Raw genomic sequence first — 18,419 nt, forward strand, 5'->3', positions numbered from 1 at the left:
GGAAAAGATAAATGTGAACAGCCTAACAATCTCAAGGAAATGATTACCATAATCGATTGCAATCTGTCTAATTGTTCCACAGGAGAAGAATGTGCAAGTCTAATTCCCCAATATCCATGAAAGAACCTTTACGCGTGGTCCCTAGAGGTCACAATACCTTTATTTCATGATTCAGATAGGTTTCCTCAATGATGCTTCGGTTCAAGTTTAGTTAAACCCCTTGACACTTAGTGGTAACAATGTCTTGATTTATATAAATTTTGATTGCCGTACTCCGGTGACATTTCCATTCAAATTTGGTTGAAAGTTGTGTAGGCAATATGGGAGCAGAAGCACTTTAGAGCAAACGGTTACACACGGCAGACAGCACAAGACGACATACAAAGCATGATGGTTGTCTCAGATGACATGAAAACTTTGAGGAAATATCGATTAAGATTAAAACGTTTGTGATTAAAAAAAAACTGTACGCAACTTCATTTAAAGCGATTGTAAATCGGTGCATACCTACTAATACTTTATCTACACTGCGTGCGTCTTTATACAATTTCTGTTGTTTTGCAAAGGATCCCGAATGGGATCAATGCATGGAATCAAACCATATCTGTTTGAGGTAGTCCGTCCTGTCGGACATCTTCATTTGTACTTACTCAAAATAACGCCTGTTTACAAATAGACATTTTCTAATTAAACAGTGTGAACAACAATTTCGTATTTCGAATTGAAATGATTGACAGCTTTACATTTAAAATAATTCCAAAGTTAAGCGTTTGAAACAATAACCTGAGCGGCTGCCTCGTCGCTGATGAATTGTCACAACTCAGCGTGTATGCGCCAACTAGTTCGAGATGAACTTGTGCTTGCAACACAAACGGAGGGTGTAACTTATCTTTATCAAGAAGTACTGCTCCTTCTATAAACCTGTTTGCAGTGACACATTATTAATTTAGAAAAAACAATTTTTTGGCATATGCAAGGCTAATTTGAAAGTGAAGACCGACAAGAAACTGATGTAAAGGAGGTAAGACAATAGAACAGAAAAGGCAGGGACTAAATACTTCGATAGCTTTAATCAGTAACATAGTATGTAAATATGTAATACACATTTTAAAAGTCAATTTCTAGGTTTATTCTGGAAGAAAAGACAATCAAACACAAAATATAAACATATATAAATCCAGGTATTTGACATTAGCACACTGATTCTAATAAGGTTTCAGTAAGTATGTAAATATGTAATACACATTTTAAAAGTCAATTTCTAGGTTCATTCTGGAAGAAAAGACAATCAAATACAAAATATAAACATATGTTAATCCAGATATTTGACATTAGCACACAGATTCTAATAAGGTTTCAGTAAGCAAATGAATATTCTTACTTCCTTTATCAAACATCTACAAAATTATACATTATGGTATGTAAGATATTATTTTCTAATTGTATATAGTCCTATTTCTCTAATCTAATAACTCATCGGTCAGTTCCTCTTCTCGAATTTCATCAGAAATCCAAGAGGTCGATTTGCAATCTTCATTGTCTCGATAGGAACCTGATGGGAAAAAAACATCAAAATAATTATCTTATTTTTTAACTTTAGAGCTCCATATCAGTAAAAAACGAGATATACCTTGACTTCTCTTAAATAGAACTGGAGCAACATATCGCTTAGTTTAGTTTAATATCTTACACCACGTATGGATATTATTTATTAGATAACTTGCTGCAGAGGAGCTGTTGCCTATGACAGGTCAATCTAAATGTTCGTTGTAACATGTTTTTATAGAGACACATCAGTTTTGTGATCAGATAAATGCGACAGAAAGACAACGAAGGAATTGGTGATTCTACCTTAGTTTTAGGGCATTTTATGGGTCTGTAGTTTTGTAAAATTCGTACAATCGCCATTTTCATTTCCAGCATTGCCAGTCTCAGTCCTATACAGCTCCTAGGCCCTGCTCCGAATGGCAGGTATACAAAGGGATCCATCTTGACCTTGGCTTCAGCTGTGAACCTGAAGTATATGAATGGATTTTCACTACTCTATAATCCTGTTTACAGGATTTACACTATTGGTTTTACAATTTCTACATTTTTCTGGCTTTGTCCCGTTGCAAGATCATGATAAGGTAAATGAAGTAGAAATTTAACGGACCCACAATATCCCCGCTAGAGGTTCGAATCTCGAGTAACTGTATCAATATCCCCTTTGATTTGGATTGCAATAAATAATGAATTTTAAAAACCTTGGGGGGTAAAATTATATATGCCTTCCTTGTCAACAATCAAACGCTTTGGTCTTTTGATTTATTTTTATTCCCTACTTTATTTTGTCAAACATCAGTACAGCACCACTTCCGTTTTCATGAGTCAAAATATCGGCCTCATTAAAATTCAATCTGAGTGGTGATGTTTGACAGGATTACGTAGGGATTATAAATAATTAGGAATCAAGTCTGTAAATGATCACTCTAAACACTGCAATTAAGTTGAATTGTGAACATGTCATGTAAAGATGCTTTTGAAGCAAATTGATAGGGATGTATATATCTAATTTCGTTGCTAGATGGATAAGTGTCTGCCTAACTGACAATTTAACGATATGTCATGAATCTGGCGATAATTTTAGGGCGTAATATATAGAATGTCGCAAATTAAATAAAATCCTTTATCTACCGATTAAGACCACTCTCAGTCAAGTGATAAAAAGACTGGTTCGTTTCATTAGATCGACAGTTACAAACTTTGATTCGTGTGAGTGTATAGACTGGCACCTGTGGAAGAACCTCCACCAGATATTGAACAAAGCCGAGACATGAGATTTACCTTTATCGTAAACTCATTGGAAAGTGTTATCTTTCCTTACATGATAAAAGGTTAATAATAGCAATGTTTTACATGACTGTTTGGTATATAATATCTTATGAATGTATATTGTACTTTTTAATGACATAACAAGGAATTCTACCTCTCAGGAATGAATTTCTCTGGTTCCGGCCAGAATTCCGGATCCTTGTGTATAGCGCCTACGGGAATATTCACAACCATATCTTTGGGGATGTTGATATTCCCTATGACAATGTCACGGGAAGCCATCCTGTCGATTCTGCAAATAAAATATCAAATGAAATGGCAACCTCAAATAAAATGCAAAATTTAAATAACTAGGTAAATCTATTAAGAAACCTGATAGCACACATAATAGCCCCTCAAAGGCGAATCTCAATCACCCGAGGCATCTCATACTGAGTTAGTACTCTCGCGTGACAACAACCACAACGGAATATTAGCGAATCACAATATCATTACAATATAAAAATCACGATCATATTAATATTACTTGTCATCAACTATAGTGTGGTCAGTTGGGCTTTGGTCTTTGATATGTCAGTCATTATAAAAGCACTTCCTCTCAGTCATGTACATATATATCGCAATAAATATATACCATTCCATCAAACTCAACTTAGATAAAATACCTCATTGTAACAGCCCTTAGATGCATGCGAGAAGCTGTATCTGTCATAAAAAAATACAGTGATAACATGAAATAATGTTAAAAGCGCCACATGTTCCATGTTTAAATCGTTGCCGATATCATCAACATTAGCCATACCTTGTCGCGATAGGAAACAACCTCATTGTTTCGTTAATGCACATTTCCAGGTAGGTGAGTTCACACACATTGTCATAATCTGGGACGTTCTGTAGAACGAGAACCATACAGAGAGTATCATTTAAATTATTGGTTACTTTACTTTTACTACTCATTTCTACTGACTAGCTCTTTACACAACTTTCTATTTATAGAACATGCAAGGGTGAAAAAACGAAAAATTCAGGAACTATACTAAAGATACCACCTTTCGTACCGACATTAAAGACATTTTTTCGGCAATGTTCTCCATACTTTTGACCCCAAATATCCTATAATGACTTAAACAACTATATAATTCAGATCTGACTAGTCTCGTTTTGTAAGGTATTATTCAATCATGTCACTTGATAATACTCTATAATATTTCCTGTGTTATGAGGAATGATATATTTTTCATGTCATGTTTCTCTGTATCATCACTAACTTTGCCAAATTTTTCATCAATCTCTTGTAAGACTTTGTCACAGACTTCCGGATAAATGACTAGGTGGTACATGAGGAAAGTCAATGTGCTAGCCGTCGTGTCGTATCCAGCCAAGAAAAACAGGACAGCCTGTGCCGCTATCTCGGATTCCGTAAGTACTATAATGATAAGTTATACACAGGGTATGGAAATCTTTTCAGTGTAACAAACAACCCTGTGATAAAATACTGGGTAAACAATATCAGTATTTGGTCATGCTTTTGTATGGAATTCAAAAACAGAAAACTCTAAATAATGTCGTTTACTGAAAGTTGATTTCTCTTGTATGTTATTCGATTACTATATAAAAATTGTCATCAAATATCAATTACTTGAAATTTGACATCAATACAGACAACAAAATATATCTTTTCTAAAAAATTTTTTTTTAAATACCAGCGTGTCAACATAATCATAATCAAAACTCAAATTCCGTACAACGGGGGCTACATATGAACAAAAGAAAGACTGACATGTAGATTCCTAACAGTAAGACCATGTGTTCCGGAAGAGTAAGCGTCTTCAATTCCATCGACGATACCCACCATGTAAACCTTGGTCAATCAAAGTAAGTAATGCTATGTTCTCATATTAGAACAAGGTATACAATAACGGATCCAATATGCAAACTTTCGAGCATCAAACAAGTCCAGCTTAAAAAAACAGAATAAAGAATAAATTCTGTGCTTGTTGCCTCGATTTTATAGCAATGTTTACATAATTACCTGCTTTGACTCTATCCAAAAAAATCATATAAGGATAATAATGACTCATGAAACTTCTTCGTCATCCATTATATGTCCTTAACAGATGAATCAATCATATAGTGACTTCAATGAACAGGGAAACCAGACCTAAAATTACCTTGGAGGACCAACAGAACAATCAATAAAGAGTTCTGTTCAAAACTTTAACTCCTTTTAATTCTGTGTTCTAATCTTTCACAATTCTAAAGAGCATCACATTAGTTGCGGCCCAAAGGAATCTGAAAATGAAATTTGGGAAGGACCAAGCTGTAAGACCACGGAAAACAAACTCATGGCGATTTCAATAGTTTAGAGTTGACACCAACAGTCGATCAATATTATATATTCACGTTAACTCACATGTCTTTCTTCCCTGTTTGTTCGTCTCTGTTTCTCCGGCATCAGCCATGATGGCCATAAAATCTGAATACATCTGAAACAGCACAATATAAAAAGCCATTAAAAGCACGTGAAGTAGACATACAGGTACCAAAATGATGTCAACACACGTTCATAAAAACCACGTACCCCTGGATTATCTCGCCGCTCCTGAAGGGCGTCTTTAGTTGCTTTTAGGAAAAATGTTGTTGCTTCTTTTGCAAGTGATATTCCGAAGAACCGCGGAAGGCCAGCCAGGAATGGTAAAAAGACTGATATCGAGAAACGATTGAATATATTAATCTTTTTAAAACAATTTCAGAATTTAACAAGGAACGTCGATCTTATATATATTTAACATATAAGATATTCACTTCCTGTGACACAAACACAAATACAATAACTTTCGTTACATTGGATTCAACCACGCTTAGAGATATTTGATACAGGCAACGATTTTAACACTGACGACTGGATTAAATTGCGATATTTCACCTACAGTGACGTGCATCAAGACTGACTCTGTGACCACAGAACTAAGATACAATAAATTCAATTAAAATGGTAGATAAATGTTTTACAATTTTCATTATCTATACTCACGACAAAACGTCGTTATCACCGCTGTCATTTTAGAATTTCTGAAGGAAAATGCATTCTTCAGGAAAGGGTCATCGGGATTGTTCTGTGTGTCGACTTTTAGTCCGAAACCCGTGCTAGCAATTACGTCCATGGTGAACGCTGCTAACAATCTGAGAGAGAGAGAGACTTCATCCCAGCAACCAGTCAAATAGCATTACTCTTGGAAACTTGGTTTTTAAGAAGAAGTAATCAAGAGGATAAAGTTGACGCAAGACGGACGACGAACGCCACACTAACGCCATAAGCTGACTTGACCGTTTTGTTTAAAATTAACAGTGTGAACTAGGCGAGGAGGTGGGGGGGGGGGGGGGGTATTCTTAGGGCACATGTGCTTAAAAATATCTTTAAAAAATAACCTTGGTTCGACTTTCCAAATGTAACCCGCCGCGAAATGCAATAGTGTATTTTCCAACACGTAATTTACCCCAGAATCTTCTAGTTTATAATGGTGTTAATCATGACAACAGGAACGATATTGTTGTGACTGTTTTACGATTAGAACTGGTGAGCGTAAATTTCCGGATAAGCGGAAAATTTTAACACAAAATTACTCAGATTATGAAAATTATATATTTACATTTATTTTATAACTATATATTATAAATGAGTCGATGTAGATTGTACCTAACCTTCTTATCTTAAACAATAAAATAAATTTAAATCAAAACAGGTTAAGACTGTCAGATAGCTTAGAGGAAATGTATAATATCGGTCTTTCTAAAAACACACTTTCAAGAAATTGTCCGCCCGGAGTAACAAAAGAAGGCTTGTCCCTTTAGTGACGTAAAAGTAATGCTTTTTGAGCAATGCTCGAGAAATCATTATCTTTATCTCAAATAATCTTAATCTCAAATAAGTCTTACTTATGCATATCAATATCCTCATCAGTTGCTATCTTGCGTTCTATGTTTTCCATTAATCGGTCGGCAGCTGCATTAACCAAAGGTGTCATCTGCAATACAAACATGTTTTTCAACCGGTTATTTACATAGGCACTGTACACTTATTGTGTATGACTGCCGATAACATTTTGTCTGACATAAATGGTTAGAGCACCGACCTGTTGATAGTTCACATAGAGTAACATTTCAATTTCAGAAATCAATATGTTTATACACCGATGTGTACCCTCTATAAAACAAGGATTAACCAACTGACACAGTTGAATATGATAATTATAATAACACTTTACCGAAGAGTCTACACAGAAAAACAAATTAAACTTATCATGTATCAACTTCAAAAGGTTCTTCAGCAATATATGTAATTTTAAGCCCTTTTCAAACGTTTATTTTCAATGATTTCATTTATTCTTACCGTCAGTCACCATTTCCTTTGTCTAATATGTATATATGTATCTTCACAATTGTATTTAAGTGTACCTGTCGTAACTTTTTGGAACTGAAGGTCGGAGTCATGGTGTGTCGGACATGTCGCCAATGGTCATCCTTTATAATTGTTAACATCTCTGACATTTTTGCGTCTATGGCAACAGCAAATAAATCCTGCATGTAGACAATTAATTCAATTATATTATTATCCAATGCTCCACACGGATATATCACGTAGCTAATAAGTGCAATTAAGTATACGCGCATGCGCATGAAAAGACAAATTTTAGCATTTTGTGCTGTGCCAGTGGTGTTCACATGTTTACATATGAGTGTGTTTTCATCAATTTATGCGATTTAGTGTTTCATTTTACTTTATTTATCGATTTTATTTATCTTTATCATAATTAATGGATATGCATCTGAGGCAATTGGGGCGGTGTGTGTGTTGACGTTACGTAACTGTGAAAAGACTTATGACGATGCAATAAATCAGCGCAAAAGAAAAGCGATATTTCTAGTCATTGTTCATTATTGTACTAACCCTTCTATTGACGAAACTATTGAATTCCTTCACCATAATTTCCTTCAGAAGTTTAGGATCCGCGATATACAATATGGGATAGCAAGTTTCATATGTCCTGTAACAAAATGCCATATATAAAGGGAGAGACAGGAAACAATAGTGTTTATATGATACATATTCCCCAATAAACCTCGATTTTCTACACCTTCCTTTGCTGTCGTTTACCATTTACCAGTTTCCCATTGATAACGTAGTCTTCAGAGAAAAAATTCGGAATTGATTGTATCAGTTCTTGATTTGATCATATGTCCTTCTAGGTCTACCTCTTACACCATTCATCATATCTGTGACCCTCGTGCTTTCTTCTGGACGCAAAACAGCAATATTTAATATTTGGTCAACTTATCATTATGCACGGTTACAATGGTCAGTTCGATTAGTTCTTAACTTACCCAAAAATTCTGCCATACTTCTTGCAGAATGTGATATCAGCCTCAACAAGTCCCTAAAATGTAAAAGGTCAAAAGTGTTCTGGTAAATTATACATCAATTAAAGAACATGTTCTCATCAGCAATGGCAATCAAAGAAAACAATATCCACAAACTTACAAGGAGATGTCCTATACACTGTATGTGTATAACAGAAAGTTGTAGTACGGTTCAGAATTGAACTACATTCAGTTAGAATCCGCGGGCCTGTGTTATATATTCAAATTGTTAAAAGGGAAGACAACCTTAATTTATTTACACAACACCGCAAGTATCCATTCGCTTTTGGGTGTTCGCAAGCAATTCAAATTCTAGCCATTCAATGGTTAAAGGTTAGGTAAGATTACATGAAGGCAGTGACATTCAATGGTAAATAATTATATAAGGTTACATAAAGGCAGTGACATTCAATGGTAAATAATTATATAAGGTTACATGAAGGCAGTGACATTCAATGGTAAATAGTTATATAACGTTACATGAAGGCAGTGACATTCAATGGTAAATAATTATATAACGTTACATGAAGGCAGTGACATTCAATGGTAAATAGTTATATGAGGTTACATGGAAGTAGTGCCATTCAATGGTAAATAGTTATATAAGGTTACATGAAGGCAGTGCCATTCAATGGTAAATAGTTATATGAGGTTATATGAAGGCAGTGACATTCAATGGTAAATAGTTATGTAAGGTTAAATGAAGGCAGTGTCATTCATTGGTAAATAGTTATTTAAGGTTACATGAAGGCATCGTCATTCAATGGTAAATAATTATATAAGGTTACATGGAAGCAGTGCCATTCAATGGTAAACATACGATGTATCCTTATTTACCTCTTTAAATATTGTCCCTATATTTCCAAAGATTGGATTCGGTTTGGGACCATCTATTCCCATTTTCTTGAAAGTGTTGTGATCCCAGGACATGTAGCTGTAAAGAAAAACAGATATCACGTGATATGCTTTACTTTTTATTTAAACATATTTTATTACGTTTTATTTACAAAGGGATTCAGCAAAGGTTACACAACTTCGTATAAAACACATACATAAATTAACTCAAGACGGCATCTTTACAACATGACACATCACGTTATTTCATACTCTCGTACAATCACACGCATACACACAAACACATACACACACACTCACTCACTGAGAGGGGTCACATTAAGTCAAACCGAGAGTATTCCTATGTTTCGTATGATTAAGGGAACAATTTGAAATATCATTTATTCCTTTAATTTTCTTTTTTTTTTTTTTTTTTTTTTTTGGTTGTTTTTTTTTTTTTTTTTTTTTTTTTTATTTTTCAAGAGTTTTTAATGTACATAACAATTACATCAACAAAACATCATCAAACATACAACATACAATATGCTCACTCACACATCACCATAATCTCGATTAAGTTGTATCATCATCATCATCATCATCATCATCATCATCATCATCATCATCATCATCATCATCATCATCATCATCATCATAAGAAAAAGAAACATCATCATCATCATCATCATCATCATCATCATCATCATCATCATCATCATCATAAACATTACCATCATCATTATTATCTTCTTCATTATAAACATTACCTCCTCATGATAAACATTACCTCCTCATCATAATCATCAGTCATCATGATCTCAATCAAGTAATCATGTCAATACATTCTTCATCATTGTCATATTCAATATGCCTTTGTCACCACCTTCATGTCAATAGATTCATCCTCAGCATTCATTATCACATATGCACCTCATCATCAACCTAACTATCAACACAATTTGTCATTATAACTTGAAATCCATCCATACATCATCGCCTGGCATTTTCATCAACACCCTTACTAACATCACAACACTACCCTTACACACCCACTCCTACACATACATCAATACTACACATAAAGATAAAGAGGAGAGAAAAAGAGAGAGAGAGAGAGAGAGAGAGAGAGAGAGAGAGAGGGGGGGAGGAGAGGTGATCTGGGTTAGTAAAAATTGCAATAATCAGCGAAACAATAGGGACTCGAGTATAAAGAAAAATACCTGGTAAATAAATAAATAAATAAATAAATAAATACTATAAGGGTAAGCAAGGGGCCTGCTATACTGTAAAGACAGAGAATACTAAAATACGGTAAAACATACTACATGACAGTAAATGTATTTAAAGTTAAGAATTGGCCAATTCCAATAATTTTCTCCATTTTCTCCATTCCTCATTAAAACTTAACTGTGCCTGTTCACCTTTACTATTGGCAATATATTTCTGAAAGGTATAAAATTCCCTGACTGAATAAATAAGACTATATACACTTAAGGCTTTGTGTTGACATCTTGCCTTATATATGTAATATTTAATGATAATTAAGATTTCATTGTCAAGTTTGCTACTGATTAACTGATTTTTATTAGCAATGAAACCAAACAGAAAACTTATTTTATTGAAGGAAAATGGAATAAAAAGAGCCTCCAGCAAAACTTCTACACTTTCTAAAAATTTTTGAACTTCTGGACATTCCCACATAATATGAATAATTGTCTCCTTTTCTAAGTTACAGAATGTACAGTGTGGGTTATTCAGTAGTCGAATTTTAAACATATATAAATTTGTTGTTAAGATGTGTTGAACCACTCTGTACTGAAACCATTGAAGTTTTGTATTTTTTGTTGCACGAAAACAATTTTTATAAATATCCCTCCAATTTAGAACATCAAATTCTAATATTTCTTCCCATCTTTTCCTCCCAGTAGAAATCATATCGTTTTTTACTAAAAGATTATATATATCTTTTGACCCATTTCCTTTTTTTACAAAACACTCAATACTACTTGGAATGGTTGGAAAAACTTGAGAGGTACATGTTCTTACAAAGTCAGATCTAGCTAAATATGACTTAACCACAGAGACTACACCATGGTATTCAAGGAAATTTGAATTTACATTATAAATTTGCTTAAAATCTTGAAAAGTGTAGAAAGTGCCAGTAGAAAAATCTTTGAATAAATCATTAACTATCATCACTCCCTTATCATACCATGTCTTGTAGAATATACTTGTCTTCCCTATCAACAAATCTTTATTATACCATAAAGGAGTTTTCCAAATATTTTTCTTAACATATTCTACCCCCACCCTTTCACTGAACCTCAACAGGGCTTTGAAAACATCACTCCAGAAATTATTTCTACAGATATTACAACATTTCTGAATGTAATCACTTCCACAGGAAGATAGCATATGTAGGTCAATATATGTTTGAAGAATTGCTTGCCATTTAGCAGATTTCTGGTGTAATCTTCTAATCCAGCCTAATTTCAGACTATCTATAAACAACTTTATATCTACCATTTTAAGTCCACCGTTATCAAAATTCTGGGTAACAATATCTCTCTTTACCTTGTCAGTTTTACTGTTCCATAAAAAGCTAAAAAGGATGGAATTGAGCTTATTCAAGAACTGGTTGTCTGGGTTTGGCAAAGACATAAATAAATGGTTAAACTGTGATATCATTAAAGATTTAATAAGATGAATTTTCCCAATTGGAGTCAGTGATCTCCTATTCCACATCTTAATGATAGATTTCAATTTAATTAATTTTTTATCATAGTTTAATTTTGGAATTTCATGAAGATTGACACTGAATTCAATTCCAAGAAGCGTGAATTTGACCTTTCCCCACTGTAATTTCAAGTCAGGTAACAAAGTATCTTCACTATATTTTTTACTTCATATCCAGATCACTTGTGTTTTGTCAATATTTAGATTCAAACCAGAGAATTTTGCGAAAGCATTCAATTCTAAAATAGATTCTTTTAATGATATTTCAGAGCCATCTAATATAAGAGAGGTGTCGTCTGCATATTGTGAGATAAGAATTGGAATATTACTGATGTTTATACCCTTAATGTTTTTTTATGTTTTAGTTTAATGGCCAAAATTTCAACACAGAGAATAAAGATATATGGCGCGATTGGATCACCTTGTCGACAGCCCCTTCTTATATTGATGGATGAAGATACATTACCACCTTGATTAACAAAAGCACTGACATTAGTATGAAAAACTTTTATCCATTTACGAATATCTGGACCAAAATTAAAGAATTTGAAAACCTTGTCAATAAATTTCCATGAAACGGAATCAAATGCTTTCTCAAAATCTATCATTAACAGCATTCCGGGAATATTTTTTTCCTCTACATGTTGCATAATGTCATATATTAATCTTGTGTTCTCCCCAATATAACGACCTGAGATAAAACCTGACTGATCCTCACTAATTAATGTGTCTAAAACTTTCTTAATTCTTCTAGCTATGGTTCCTGATGCAATCTTATATACTATATTCATTAATGTAATTGGTCGCCAATTCTTAAGAAATTGTCTAGACTTATCTCCCTTTGGAATACATACTATAACCCCCTGCCTTTGTGTTACCGATAACCTCCCTTTTTCATAACCCAAATTAATAGACCTTAAAATGAATCCACCAAGATATTTCCAAAAACATTTTAAAAACTCGACAGTAAAACCATCCGTACCTGGGCTTTTATTATTTTTCATACACTTCAAAGTAATTGTTGCTTCCTCCAAAGTAATTTGCCCTTCTAAACTTTCTGAAACAGCGTTGTCTAATTTCAAAACATTACAACTATTTAAGAGATCATTTAAACTGACGTCTTCTACACTTCTATTATCATCATATAATTTTTTGTAAAATGACCGTACTTCTTCAAGAATATTTAACACATTCTGTTTTTCTTCATTTGTGTACATCAAGAAAAAAAATCTAATATTTTCATATTATCAATCGCTGTAACGCACGACATACAAACACATACACACACACCAAATAGTTTGGTTTCTTATCGAGGAAACAAAGCATGTATTCTTTGTGTTTTTTCCTTAAGGTAACGTGTATTACAGAAAGTCAGTATAGATCCACTTCGAACAAACGTTATAACGGTTTTGAAATATTCGTTTCATTTAAACAGATTTTATTGCAAATAAATATTTACTATACAATTGGACACAAGTATTCAAAACACTTATCAGAGAACTTTTCTTCAAAACACACAAATACTAGCAATCAATCTCAATTTAAGATATATATATATATGTATATATCTTAAAATTAAAATATATATATTAAAATTCTATATTTATTACGTCTCTAATGAGATATCAACATATATGACTTTAAAAGAAAAATTTTAAAAAATATCTTCAAGATCGAAAACAAAGACACCATTTTCATAAATATACATTTTTTTAATTAGAGTTTGGATTATGATTCAAGACATTTGGGTCTTGTTTTTATACGAGGCCTTACATGTGTTGGAAAAAGAACACCCATTTCGAGATTGCCAGTAATTATCACATAATTTTGAGAATATCCTCTCAACTTTTGATGCGGATTATAAACTACACCGGGAAGCAACAGAATAAATCAACAATGTTTTCTATTTTTTTCAAGTAGTTTATAACATAAATATTCAAGTCTTTTTTATTACGATAATTTCTAAACAATCACTTCTACAGCATGAAATCGAGTGGACGGAGTGCCTATGCCTCGGTATAGAAGTTGTTTGTCCAACAGTGTTTACCACTGTGGCCGATATCACGTGATTTCCTTCCTCCTAGATAAGAGGGTGTAGTGTACTTAGGATGTAAAATTATATCCTTGTGGTAAATAAAGCCTTAGATGAAACCTTCAAGGTACAGAAGACGCCATTGTATTTAGCTTCAATCTGGAATATGTCCCGGTCAACTTAGGTACAATAATATCTAAATTCCGGATGGAGTTATTTCCCCTTTGCTGTAAGACATGATATAATTTGAAATATCATACACCAGTATATATACCTAACATGGGTTCGTTTGAGTTAAGAGTGCATCCTACAAATTAAGGACATACAGCTGTCAGAAATCTGATTTTGACAGATTAGCATGTTGGTGAATTGGTCTGTATGCACTAGTTCACACCTTCACACCAACTACGTGTACTTCTCGCTAAATCCCAGGCCGTACTTACATGACATACGCAATAATCGTGCCCACCAGCAACAGGATCCACTGCAGCCATGTCGGGATAGTCACTAAACCCAGCACATCCATGGTCAGGCTGGCAATAAATCCGTGACTCTTGTTTCCTCCTTCAGTGACGACGATTAGCAGATAACAAACACAGCAAAAGATAAAATAATTTAATCTTGTCTCGTTCAAACTCTGAAAAGCTGTTTGTTACGTACTGAATACTGACCGTGATTGTAACTACCGTCCCCCGACTCTTAACAACAGTGATATGAGTGCTGAGTGAACGCGTTGGTCAACTTCCAATCTGCCTGTACATATCTAAATGTATAGTGGTCAGTCAGGTAAACTTTGTTGACATTGATGAACGGACATTCGCGATGATAACACGGCATGCTGTAAATACTGACCCTGTTTAAATCCGGAAACTTTTGCACAAGTGAGTTATATTTGTAGTACACTTACAAGAAGCCTCATAAGTAAACACTGTTTCACATATTTGATGTCCCTGGATCTAAAGATCGAGGCCATATGGTTTTTTTGTGCTGTTTGTCTGTCGTCAACTTTATTCTTGTCCGTAACTATTGCACCGTAAGTGGTAGGGCTTTCAAAATAGGCATGTGTGTTCCTTGTAACAGGATATTTCCGGTTGTACCAAAAATGTTGACCATGTCAGCTTGACCATGACCTTTGACCTACATTTGAAAGTAAAAAGATCGTTACCACAATGAAGACATAAGTGCTGCAGAAAGTGTGCATACAATTATCACATGCCTTACACAGTACAGCTTTGTTGTTCCAACTTCATAAGTTTGTTGCAACCAGGAACATGGTGTTTCATAAACACATCTTGTCTCTGTCTGCTCTTATGTACCTTCCATCACATCCGTTACCGAATGTTGATATGGGAGGATCGGGGGTATTGTTCCGTTGTCAAAAATGATAAGTAAACGATAAAATAGAAGAAAGGCGCGGTTTTTTTCCTGAATTACTCAATTGTCGTTAACAGTGTAACAGTAACTGTGTTTCCTAATGAAAACCAACTCGAACATCCTAACATTTAATATGTAGATGACATGACATATTCTTACAGAAAATTTGTACATTTACTGTCATATAGGTTCCGAACCCTTCGTTTATGTGTCGTAACTGGATATTACTAGTTGTTCCTTACTGATTAAGGTAGTAGGTACAGTAATTTGTTAGAAAGCCTACTCGCTAATGTGTATTGATTTTGATGTTACGAGAGAATAGTGCATCACCAAGGAGATCCTGCAACAAATGGGTCATCAACGTCCGCCATGTCCGCTCTGATAGCTGCCACTGTTTGGATCGTGGCCTATTTCGTGAGATCTGCACCTATGCAGGAACGGTTGTAGGAGAAACAATAAATTTTCTTTTCTATACTGTTGAGAATACCAACGTGTCAACAGAATCTGATTTAAAACTCAAATCTGCATTCTGATACTCCTGGGGTTACGCTCACTGTCGCTCTCTATCGTGGAGTATCGAGGATGTCAAATTCAATGAAAGTAGGGCAACCTTTTAACAAAGTAAGATATCTTACATAAAACCGCTGAAAAAGTGCAAGAATACGCCAATGTGTTCCCCGTATGTAAGCGCCTTCTGTTTCATTGACGTATCCGTCATTTAAATTTTTATCAGTCCAAATGACAAGAATGTAAACAAGAATCAAAATGTGAAACTTCATAGGGAGAGAGAGGGGGAGGGAGGTGGAGGGAGAGGGAGAGAGAGAATTGCTTTACAATGTTTCAACGTCTATGTGGGCCCTCTTAGCTTATCATGGACTCCGGTGAGACCCTACACTTGAAATAGGACTTCGCTTCACTCATTGATGCTTCTTACCCAGTTTGGTCAACATCTTCTGAAGAAGAAAGTGACGGACGATGGTCTACTATGAACAGGGACATAGTCATTGTCTTTAAACAAACGCTGTATTTTGGCGCAGTCAATAACGTAGCCTCGGACAAGCGTATAGTGGAGCCGTTTTTGTCTTTCTGTCTCGAGCAAAATGTAGCTAACTTAAGACAATAGGTGCTCATGTATCATATTTATCCTGTAACATTTATTGAAAATTCAAGGAATCGAAAGTTCAACAGTAATTTAAACTAATTAGGCCTATATCATTTACCTGACGTTGACGGTAACGTTGCGATCAACAAGGCAAACATTACTGAACACATGGTTCCCAGATAAGCAGGCTATTAAAGTTGGAGGGAAATTTAACGTTCATCAATGAGATCTCAATGTTTCAATTTAATTTCTTCTTTAAAATTTGAAGTTTGACGTGTTTGATGCTCGTTGGTTTGTCGGTTGGTTCCGTCGTTGTATACTTTGTTCTCATTTGGGAACGTGAAAATACTAACTTGGATTGTGCAAGACTTAAATGGCGTGTGTCATCGACTGTACAGAAGACGCTTACTCTACCGCAACACCTGGTCTTATTTTCCTTTTATTTTTTTTCTTTTGTTAATACTTTGCCTTATTTTTAATTAATTTGAGTTCGGATGAAAACAATTTTGTTTGGCAGTGTTGTTTCAGATATGGAGTCTTCAGTACATCAAAATAAATTGGTTCATGCCGGGGGAAAATATTTCAACGGATGTATTAAAAAGGCAATTCAATAAAGCTGTGGCATTACATCAAACAAAATCGTTTAAGCAAACACATTTTTGTGTTTTAAATGTAGTATTAGCATTTCTAGAGAATCAATGAATATCGTCAGTCGCTTGATAGAACAGTGTTTATGGAGGAGGGGCCTATTTAGTATACTATAACTGTCTCCTACTCAAGAAATACATAAAGATATGTATGTTGTGTTACGAGACTTTGTGGAGACAGACGTCTGAGAATATAACCTGCATAATTCGGACACTTTAAATTATGAATCGTTGGACGTGAACCGTTCAGGTTTGATACTTGGAACTCTTCAGTCACAAAGGTACAAAATTTCTGCGAATGGCGTCTGAAAGAAACGTTTTCATGCAGGTAAAATAAGAATTGGTGTAATAAGGCCAGGAAAATTGCATAACGCGTTGTCGTCGTTGCAATGTTCTAAATACATACTCAATGCAAAATATAGGGACACTTTTGGAGGTCTCGCTGATGTTTGAAGCATGCCATCGATCAAAACTGCTCCACAAGGCACTGATCAATTTAGATAATCCCATGTATTATCCTTGCTATTGAATGTTGTGCGGCTACGCAGAGATATTTGGAGATTGTAACAGACAGAAGAATCTAACACAAAAATGTCAACTTTGAGGATGTCTATTAAAATGACATTAAGGAACGATGGAGCAAGCAAGTTGTGAATGTCCGTGTACATGTTGGACACAACCAAGACAAAAAAAAATAATAATAATGACAACATTTATTATGCTGTTACTGATATTTACATTTATTATTGATTATGCTCATTTTAGAGGCAAAACGGAGGTGAATTATTCCTGCGACAGAAAGCTTGGGTTCATTTCAAAGCAAAACAAGTTTATTTCCTCCCTGACTTTTTCTTACCTTACAGTTTGCTATTTTTAAACAATCCCAGTGTGTTTTATTTTCTCGACTTAGAATTCAAATTGCTCTACCATTATGACTTGCATTAATAACAGCATTGTATCGCTAAAGAGAAAAACTCATATAATTACTCCTTTTATTCCACAGAACATTGCATTGCTAACAGTACAATGGGATCTCCTGCCATTAGCAACAGTATATAACACAACACTCAAGGGGTTTGTGGCCACTTGAAACCTTGCACACAACTAGTAGAAAAATGCCTTTGTTTATTTTCATATTATCTGACTTTCCTCTACAAATATGTATGTAACCACACTGCTCTGTGTAGGTTCTTCCTCATCCCACCCTCAACCTTGTCAGAAGAATGAGAATAAGCACTGAAAATACACTCGCATAGTCATATGAAATTGGCACATTACAAAACATAAACTGCACAAAAACAGCATTTCTGATTGATGTTTATTATGTATTAGCTTCAACTTTCACAAGATATTTAAAATCATTGTCAAGTATTTACTTTGGCAAATTGTGAATTATTCTATGATTCTGAGGTCATGATCAAACCAAATCCAAAACCTACTAAAACTTTGACCCATAGAAATG

At 34.5% G+C, this 18,419-nt stretch overlaps 1 protein-coding gene across 1 annotated transcript; it reads right to left on the reverse strand.

The window, feature by feature from the left end:
* Positions 1-1,406: 1,406 nt before the first annotated feature.
* Positions 1,407-14,413, reverse strand: LOC132546602 (cytochrome P450 3A8-like). Its single transcript, XM_060210326.1, has 14 exons — positions 14,278-14,413; positions 9,070-9,166; positions 8,197-8,249; positions 7,763-7,859; positions 7,270-7,392; positions 6,751-6,839; positions 5,849-5,997; positions 5,396-5,517; positions 5,228-5,300; positions 4,083-4,240; positions 3,617-3,705; positions 2,969-3,106; positions 1,852-2,014; positions 1,407-1,552 (listed from the first exon to the last, which is right to left on the reverse strand). The coding sequence occupies exons 1-14, from the start codon at positions 14,358-14,360 to the stop codon at positions 1,481-1,483; spliced, it is 1,506 nt and encodes a 501-aa protein (XP_060066309.1). The 5' UTR covers positions 14,361-14,413; the 3' UTR covers positions 1,407-1,480.
* Between the last annotated feature and the right edge of the window lie 4,006 nt (positions 14,414-18,419).

This window comes from Ylistrum balloti, unplaced genomic scaffold, assembly GCF_031769215.1.
Source record: "Ylistrum balloti isolate Yb309-2 unplaced genomic scaffold, AGI_CSIRO_Ybal_v1 Utg369898, whole genome shotgun sequence".
NCBI lineage: Eukaryota > Metazoa > Mollusca > Bivalvia > Pectinida > Pectinidae > Ylistrum > Ylistrum balloti.